Source organism: Dromiciops gliroides, chromosome 6, assembly GCF_019393635.1.
Source record: "Dromiciops gliroides isolate mDroGli1 chromosome 6, mDroGli1.pri, whole genome shotgun sequence".
NCBI classification, from domain to species: domain Eukaryota; kingdom Metazoa; phylum Chordata; class Mammalia; order Microbiotheria; family Microbiotheriidae; genus Dromiciops; species Dromiciops gliroides.
This window is the reverse complement of record NC_057866.1, coordinates 149,561,331-149,571,230: the sequence shown is the minus strand read 5'-3', so window position 1 is coordinate 149,571,230 and position 9,900 is coordinate 149,561,331. Positions and strand designations below refer to the sequence as shown.

Sequence of the window (9,900 nt, the reverse complement as noted above, 5' to 3'; positions counted from 1 at the left end):
GCACCCGCCCTGGATTCAGGTGGACCTGAGTTCAAATCCGGCCTCAGACACTTGACACATACTAGCTGTGTGACCCTGGGCAAGTCACTTAACCCCCATTGCCCTGCAAAAAACAAACAAACAAAAATCATTAAGTACATGTACATTAATATGTGCAAGAGACTATGCTAAGTGCTGCTAGAAAAATAAGCCAAAAATGAAACAATATCTGATTCAGGGAACTTCCATTTAATTCAAAAGATACAGTTTATGTCACAGGGCTCTGTAGTGGACTTAGGTGTCAACCCTTGGGGATCTCTGGGCCTCTGCCCTGTTTTGACTTTCAGTTTCTAAGAACCCCCCACACCAAGGTCAATCCCTGGGAACCTCAGTTCTGACCAGAATTTTATAACTGCCCCAAGAAGACACCTGCATATAACATCAGTTTTTAACTAGCCCCTGTTCCTGGGCAGGGATAGTCACAAGGATACTTCTGCAAAACTCCCTCCTGCAGTTTGGTTATTCTATGTATCCTGGGTATACTCCCTCTTTCTGGTTCCCATGACTAAACCTCATAAGAATCCCCTATCTCCCATCTATCCAAAACATCCCTAAGTAACAGTGTGTTGTTTCTGAATGCAATTCTTCTTCCTTGAATAAATGCCTCACTATATGTACTGATCACCTAGCTGGTCTGAGCTTTCATCCAGGTCCACCTAGGTAACCTTGAGTATTTGAAAGTTATGCTTGCTTCTTCCACAACCACCTCCGCCACCACACTGAGTCATGGATGGTCTGTCCAGAAGCTCAAATATTTGGAGGTCTTTCCAGATGGTAGACATTGACAACAAAGCATCTCAAATTGACCAACAAGATATAGATTATGTTGAAGAAATAGAAAAAGAAATTAGTGAGGATGCAAACAGCAAAGCTTGTCAACTGCCTATTCAGATGATACAGAATTCTCTAATTCTTTCCACTTTTCAAGAAACATCAGATAGTTTAGTGGGGGCACCTAATGAATACACTGAAAGCTTGCCCAAAGTAGCCAAGTGATGTGTGAATGCCCTTAAAAACCTTCAGATGAAATGTGCAAGAATAAAAGACAAGTTCTATGTGGAAGTTCATACTCTTGAAAGAAAGTATACTATTCTTTACCAGCCATTTTTATTTTTATAAAAGAACCTACAAAAGAACAATGTGAATGGAAACAGATGGTGATGAAAAGATCTCAGAAATGAAAGAGACAGCTAAGCTTGAAGAGGAGAAAAAAAGATGAAGAAAATGAAGTCCTGAATTTTGGTTGACTTTAAAAAGCACACTGTTAACTTGTTCAGTAATATGATTCAGGAACATGATGAGCGTATTCTAAAGCAATTGAAAGATATTAAAATGAAGTTTTCAGATGCTGGCCAACCTTTGAGTTTTACATTAAAATTTCACTTTGAACCCAATGAATATTTCACAGATGAGGTGTTGATGAAGACAAATTGTATGAGGTCAGAGCCAAATGAATCTGATTGCTTCAACTTTGATGGACCAGAAAATACGAGTTACAGAGGGTGTCAAATTGGAAAAAAAGGGAAAGTGTCACTTTGAAAACTATTAAGAAGAAACAGAAACACAAGGAACGTGGGAACCATTTGAACTATCATGAAAAAGTTTCCGAAGAACAAAAAACAAACAAACAAAAAAAGAGTTTACAATGGTTCTTCAATTTATTTTCTCCTCCAGAAGTTCCTGAGAATGGTGACCTTGATGATGATATGGAAGCTATCCCTACTGCAGACTTTGAAATTGTTCACTTTTTAATGGGAGTGTATAGTCTCTCGTGTGAGAAGCTATTGAAGAAGATGATTATGATGAAGATGGTGAAGAGAATGATGACAAGAAAGGGGAAGAAGTTGATGAGTAAAATGATCCAGATTATGACCTGAAGATGATCCAAACCCAGTTGAAAGCAAAGTGTAGTGAGCAATATGTGCTGTGGCCTTGAGGATTACTACATTCTCCCAGCCTAAACACAACTAGTAGTTACTTACAGCTTTATATTTTGTATTTTCTTGGTAGGATACAGTAGACAAATTTTGTTGAAAAGAGAAAAGGAAGGGGGCAGCTAGGTGGTGCAGTGGATAAAACACCAGCCCTGGATTCAGGAGGTCCTGAGTTCAAATTTGGCTTCAGACACTTGACACTTACTAGCTATGTGAACCTTGGCAAGTCACTTAATCCTCATTGCCCCACAAAAAAGAAAGAAAGAAAGAAAGAAAGAAAGAAAGAAAGAAAGAAAGAAAGAAAGAAAGAAAGAAAGAAAGAAAGGAAAAAGAAAATTTAAAAAGGACACTTAAGAGCCAGTTCAAATTATAGGTTCATTCTACCTAGTGTTTTAGTAGTGTAATTTCTGTTGGATATATAGAATGTAGTGAATTCCCTAAGACATGTGCATTGCTACATAGTTTGGTTCTTGTGAAGTTTGTTGTCATGTAGCTATTAAAGATTACAGCTACCAAAATTATTCAAACTGGTCACTGAGATCAATATTTATTGGGGGGGGGGGAGGAAATCCTTCTGAAGAAAAAAACAAAGCAATTTTTTTTCATCTGAGTAGTTGAATGGGTTTAAGTCTGCTTTAGCTAGGTGTGCCTTCATTAATTTGTTCAAAATATGCAGCTACTTTTTTATTAACTAAGGGAAAAAGACTTTTGAAATTTTATTTAAGGAGCAGCTAGTTTATGGTCAAGAATTTCCCATAAGACAACAGGTAAGGTTCACAGCTGTTTGTTTATGGATTTTTGCATTTTAATGTGGCATAGTGATCTACAAAGAAACTTAGTCATCGTATTAAGGTTATTGTTTATCCCTGGAGTGTGAATAAAATCTAGTATTTTTAGAAGTTAGCATCTCCCTGTAGTTGTGTCACTGTGTATCTTCAAAATGAAAGGATCTTTTCTTAGTGGTATTGGGGTTCACCTTCTCTAAAAAATATTGATTATACTGCCAGATATAAGCCCATTTCAAGTTTTTTTTTTCAATTTAAAAATAAATTGCCAAGCAGAATATTAGTTCACCCAATATAATGTTGTTATTTGGCACATTTGGAAGTCTACCTTAATATTTGAAACTAATGGACATTATTTGGAAGAAGGGACAGGACTTTAAAAAGCAGCCTTACATCGTTAAGTGTGAATGAACCAGTGAACAAAATTTTAAAATTGTAATAACCCTTTAAAGATCATTATTGATAATAGACTCATAAATTCTCCTTTTCTGAATCTCCAGTTTTTTATTGTTCTTTTTACTAACTTATATCCTCCTTTAGAAGCTACTTAGTTAAATTTATTACACTTTGAGGGTTGAAATTAGGGAGAGAATTCTATTCCAATTCTCATTGTTTAATATGTGAATATATTATTTACATATAGCCCAATCTACCCATATATATATATATCCATATCCATATATATATCCATATATATGTGTGTATAAATGTATGTGTGTTTGTGTAGTATCGTTGGCTTACACAAGCGTATTGAAGAGTATTAAGACCTATTATGTTACATTATATAAATTTATTCTTGGTCAATAAAAGGTCATAAATTTTAAGAAGAAAGTAAGTTATGCTCATACTCTGCCTATGTTTGATATAGAAGGGCATTTAGTACAATCTAAAAATAGTCCTTTCTGCAATAGGGAGAAGAAATTCTGTCTCTTATATTTAACTACAAAAAAAATATCACTTGCCCAGGGCTAAACGTAAGACAGTAAGTTTCTATTTTCTGTAGGACTTCTCACTACTACCTATATAGACTGTCTCAGTGTGCTTTTCCAAAGGCAAAAAAGGCTTTCTATAGTTCTGTAGTACTTGATAAAGGTACCTATGATTCTTAAATGTGCACAAAATCATTCAGTCAGGTAATTGCATCGGTCTTTTCTACACTGTCTAGCTGTGTTTTAAAGCTGCAGGAGCCACATTTTCTCTCTTGCCTCTCAGGTATGCTTGTTAAGGGAATTCGATTGTGAACTCCTTAGGAGCAGGAAATGAGTCAGATCCATCTTAGTATATACTCTGTACCTTAAGCATAATTAGGGATTAATGTTGTGAGTACTTGTAGTATTCTTCAAAGGCCAGCTCAGGTGCCACCTCTTACATGGCTCATCTCATTCTTTACCTCACTCCTCTTGGGATTAGCACCCTCTCCTGCTTTTTCACCCTTTTTGAGGCATGGACCCCTTTGGCAGCCTGGTGAAGTGTGGCTCTCTTCCCAGAAGTATGTCTTTAAGTGCATAAAATAAAGTGAATAAGATTTAAAAGGAAACCAGTTATGTCAAAATATAGTTATCAATATTTTTTAAATTATGCTTACCCAGTTAGGAATCAGTGCCCTAGAAATCACTTTGCATATAGCATATGTGTGTATGTGTGTATATATATATATATATATATATATATATATATATATATAGAGAGAGAGAGAGAGAGAGAGAGAGAGAGAGAGAGAGAGAGATACATATACATATATATCTGTAATTATCCCACCTCATCCCCTATAGAGTACAAGGGCCATGGGGGGCAAGGGCTATTTCTCTGTAGTCCTACCACTAGCACAGCAACGTGTATGTCATATGCACTTAATAAATGCCTCTTGTACTGATATGAATTGTTGAATTTAAATGTTTATTGACATAATGTTATTTTCCCAATTGTTTTTGCTGTTTAGTTGTATCCAACTCTTTGTGACCCCATTTGGGATTTTCTTGGCAAAGATAATGGAGTGCTTTGTCATTTCCTTCTCCAACTCATTTTGCAGATGAAGAAAAAGAATCAAACAGGTTTAAGTGACTTGGCTAGCATCACACAGCTAGTAAGTGTCTGAGGCCAGATTTGCACTCATGAAGAAGAGTCTTCTGATTCCAGGCCAGCACTCTATCCACTATGCGGACTAAATGCTCTTCTCCCTTTGCTCCTCCATCTCTATCTGTTCCTTCTTCCTCCACCCCTACGGTGCTTAACACAGTGCTTGGCATATAGGGTATTATATTTGGGTACTGGATGGATATCTAGGAAACAGCTTGGTGGTACAGTGGATAGAACATTAGATCTGGAATCAGAAAAGACTTGAACTCAAATTTGACCGTGAGTAATAATAGCTATGTGACCTTCAGCAAGTTAGTTAACCTCTGTTGATTTCAGTTTCCCCAACTATAAAATGGGATAATAATTGCACTTACCTCCCAGGGTTGCTGTGAGAATCAAATGAGATAATTGTAAAGTTCTTAGCATAATGTCTGACACTTAGTAAGTACTATATAAATTGCTAGCTATTAATATTATTAGCCTCAGGGTCAGGGAGATCTAAAGACAAGGCCCACCTGTGACATACATGGGCTGGGTGACCTTGAACAAATTACTAAACATCTCAATGCAACCAAACAGCTCCTTAAAACTACCAAGAGCAGAATAATTACAAAAGTAAAGTGTAAATGTGAATTTCCTCATCTGGGAATTCCCTACATCAATAAAATCACATTAGTTCTCTATCTCTATTATTGTAGATTCCGTTTTGAGAAACTGAATGCCTATGTATTTTCCTAGAGAATAAGAATTTTGCATAAAAATCATTTCAATTAAGTATTAAGAGTCTGTTTAGAATATGTGTAAGGTCTTCCTTATCACAATTAAAATATTTATATACAAGTAGAAAATTGTCAATTATATACAAATAGAATGTCAATTTGAGCTCACCAAAAAAAATTGCAGTGTTTGAAAGTATTTATGAACAAGTTAAAAAAATATCATTTCATAAGGAATTTTTTTCTTTTTCAGATAAAAGATGGAGAAAAAAAAAACCTTATATGGTAAACATCTGGGGATTTATTATACAATTCTAAGCTCAGTTGCAATCTTAAAACATATTGTTTCAGCAGAGCCAAATGTTAAATGTAGGTAAATCTCTCCTGAACTTTAGCAATGAGAATGTTAAATTGTCAGCAATGAATGTGAATGAGATACTTCCATAGTGCAATGGACCTGCTACCCCACTGAAATGGTTATTTCCTTCAGTGATGCAGCTTTTAACCCATCTATTCCTGACAGACCCTCCCACACATCCACATAGCATTCTGGCAAGGGTCGTTCCTTTACAGCAGTTCTCAAACTTTTTGTTCTCCAGACTACTTAAAATTCTTAAAAATTACCAAGGAAATTTTATACTTCTAAATATTATTGATGACTGCAAAGGTGTTCTGTTTATGTGGATTATATTTATCAATGTTTCCTATATTAGAAATCACAGCTGATAGATTTTAAAAATATTAATTAGTTAAAAAAATAACATTAAGGGGGGCAGCTAGGTGGTGCAGTGGATAAAGCACTGGCCCTGCATTCAGGAGGACCTGAGTTCAAATCCAGCCTCAGACACTTGAGACTTACTAGCTGTATGACCCTGGGCAAGTCACTTAACCCCTATTGCCCCACAAAAAGAAAAAAAGTAATGTTAAGTCTAGTACATGTTAACCTAAATAATGTATTTTTCATGAAAAATAATTATATTTTCAGACAAAGTTAGTAAGAAGAGTGGCATTGCTCTTTTGGAGGATGAAGAAAAATATAGGTATTATGAATTTTGAGGAAACATGTTCTTCTAAGATAAAAGTGACCTCTGAAATGCAGGAAACAGAGCTATGGGGTTTGTACTTTACTTGCCTCCCTATTGGTTATGACAGGACAAACAAAAATGATTAAATTTTTAAACCCGCTTCCACCATGTTAGATATATCCTGCCAACACAGGAAATTGTGAGAAGACTAACTAACCACTAAAAAAAATGCATTTTTCACAGTAATGAAACTGACCTTTAGCAACACCTGTGACCCCAAAACATGACCAGTTCTTTATTTCCATTCTTCCTCAGATAACAACTTTTTTGACTGTGTACTCCAAGGGAAGCTAAAAAGCTATCAAAACCCAATATGCACTCTAAGAACTAGACCCAGTGGTCTTTCTTAGAGCAGAAATATATTTATTTTTATTTCAGTCTTTACTTTTAGACTTACAGTCTTACAAAAGTCTTGGTGAATGAGGTTCTCCCTGATCTCTCAAGGAATCCAAGCTGAGGAACAAAAGCTTTACATATTTTTGTAAATCTCTTTTAATGTCTAGCTTAATATAAGACAGCTGGTTTCTCATACCTGCTTCTGCATTCAATCTGTTGCCATGTAAATCCAGTAACACAAACATGTTATTGGGGTTGTGGAGAGTGATTTTAAAATACAAATAACATAAGTATTATTATAAAATTAGTTCAGCCTCACTGATACCTCCTCCAAAGGATCTCCCAAAGCCTAACCACACTTTGAGCACCTCAGCTGTAAAGCACTTCTGGATAGCGTGGACACAGCTAAAGTGGTTCATGTGCTGTTTGCCCTAGAGGAAATTACATCTCTAGTCCCTGGTATTTGCACAGGCTTTGTCACCATACCTTTCTCACCTCCACCAAGGAGAGTCCTAGCTTTCTTGCAGGCTCAGCTTAAGTGCTCTTTCTGATCTCCACCATCTTCCCTCCATGTCCAATTGCTAGAGTTCTTCACCCCCTTCTACCTCCCCGTCCCCCATTAGTCAGTATTTACTCTGAATATTTTTTGTCTTTATTTACTTACGTTATTTGTGGTTTCCCCCAATAAGCTCCATAAATGCAGCGACTGTTTAATATCACTTTTTGTTTATTTCTGTTTATTCTAGTCCCGACCCTAGCTCAGCTCACACATTGGAGGGACAGGGAATGCATCTGTGATTTCACAGTTGAGAAACTTTCCTAGAATAAAACAGATCAGCATCTTCCTGGGAATTTATGGTCTCAGAGAGCTGCCTTGGAGTACTGGAGTCACACAGCCAGCACGAGACATGGCACGTCTTCAATCTGCAAAAGAATTCCGTCTATCCGTTATGTCAAGCTGTCCTTTTTGTACATAATAGGCACTTACTACATTTTTGTTGAATAAAAGCACAAACGAAAGAATTCCACAGGTCGCTTCTTTCTCCCAGCCCAGCCTGAAGCCTTTGTGAAAGCGGCTGAGCGCGAGGGCTGAGGAGGAGGCGCTGAGAGGCACGAGGATAGAAGGTGGTTGGCCTCAGTCCCCTTTCCTCCCCTACAAGGGAGGGGCGGGACTGATTTGAGTCAGCCAGGTGGGACTGGAGCGGAGGTGGGCACAGGCTGCAGACACCAGAGGGGAGAGGAGCTGTTGGACAACCAGGGACTGAAAACTCCTTCATGGAAGAGGAGATGTTCATGGAAGAGCTGGACAAATGGATGAAACAGCTGAACGAGTGTAAATACCTCAACGAGAACCAAGTGCAGACTCTATGCGAGAAGGCTAAGGAAATCCTAGTGAAAGAATCAAACGTTCATGAGGTCTCTTGTCCCGTTACTGTCTGCGGTGATGTCCATGGTCAATTTCAGGATCTTATGGAAATCTTTCTTATTGGTGGGAAATTACCGGACAAAAACTATCTGTTTATGGGTGACTATGTTGATAGAGGCTTGTACTCAGTGGAGACTGTGACTCTTCTTGTATCTTTAAAAGTCCACTATCCAGAGTGCATTACACTATTAAGAGGAAACCACGAGAGTCGGGATGTTACTCAAGTGTATGGTTTTTATGACGAATGCCAAAGAAAGTATGGAAATGCCAATGTCTGGAAATATTTTACAGACCTCTTCGATTATCTTCCCCTAACAGCTTTAGTTGACAGCCAGATATTTTGTGTCCATGGAGGTCTGTCTCCCGCCATAGATACCCTGGATCATATAAGAGCTTTGGATCGTTTTAAAGAAATCCCGATGAGTGGACCAACCTGTGATCTGTTATGGTCCGATCCAGCTGAGTATGATGGATGGGGCCCCTCTCCAAGAGGGGCCGGCCATACATTTGGACCAGACATTACTGAAATGTTTAACCACACCAATGGTCTTTCACTGATATCCCGGGCTCACCAACTTGTCGAGCAGGGTTATGAATGGAATCATAATGAAAAGGTGGTGACCATTTTCAGTGCACCCAATTATTGTAACCGTTTTGGGAACCGGGCTGCTATCATGGAACTGGATGATCCTATAAAGTACTCCTTCCTACAGTTTGACCAAGCACCTCAAGGGAAGTGTCCTGTCGTCTCACTCTTACCTTTTTCCTATAGACAGCCTTGGGCAAAACCCAGGGTAAATATTGGGCAGTATTTGCAGAATCTCTTTAAAAAGTAAAGATAATTTTGTGCTGTGTATTGAGATGTGTCAAAACAAAACCCTGTCTAGGGACAAAATGGGCCATATTGATAATAATAACCAGAGATCTAAATTTGAGGATGAAATAACAGCACAGAATTGTTTGAAATCAGTTAGTTTAAGAGTTTGCCTGCTTTACATAATTTTTGTAGTAAACTGTTATTTTCTTTAGGAATGATCAAACACAAAAGGTAATCAATACCTTAAGTTTGGCCCTTTTTAACATGTAAATTTTAGTTGTAGAATTTGGCATGAATTATAGACATTAAACTTTATTATTTTTGTTTAATTTAACTTTCATTTGTCATATGATCTCACCTTTAAAAAAAAATTAAAATGTAGAAACTAATTTAACTGGAGAAAAGACAACATTTTCAACTCAACCAACTCCAGATGGGTGGGGATGCGATACAGTGATGTGTGGGGAAATGCTGTCAGCATCAATACAAAACAATACAAAAGGCCTATCCAAGGAGGAAAACAGTGTGAAGAGCATTGTGTTTTTCCTCTGGGAGATATTGGGTCAAAGGTGGCTACCTTAAAAGTAAGCACACAGAAAAAAAAAAGTACCTAATAATTTGGCCTTTTTTTTTTTACCATAACTTCAGAAAACAACTTATGTTTAAATGTTTATATCAATACCTTT

General features: G+C 37.3%; 1 protein-coding gene and 1 pseudogene across 1 annotated transcript; both read left to right on the top strand.

Annotated features, from left to right (window-relative positions):
- Nucleotides 1-810: 810 nt before the first annotated feature.
- LOC122732119 lies at nt 811-1,975 on the top strand (annotated as a pseudogene).
- A 6,235-nt stretch (nt 1,976-8,210) lies between these two features.
- Nucleotides 8,211-9,233, top strand: LOC122732118 (serine/threonine-protein phosphatase 2A catalytic subunit beta isoform-like). The gene has a single exon (XM_043972272.1). It carries the CDS (start codon nt 8,247-8,249, stop codon nt 9,231-9,233), a length of 987 nt encoding a protein of 328 aa, XP_043828207.1. The 5' UTR covers nt 8,211-8,246.
- The last annotated feature ends 667 nt before the right edge of the window (nt 9,234-9,900 follow it).

What these genes read in the sequence shown, in the direction of transcription:
- LOC122732118 (XM_043972272.1), top strand. Translation starts at nt 8,247, where the DNA reads ATGGAAGAGGAGATGTTCATGGAAGAGCTGGACAAATGGATGAAACAG.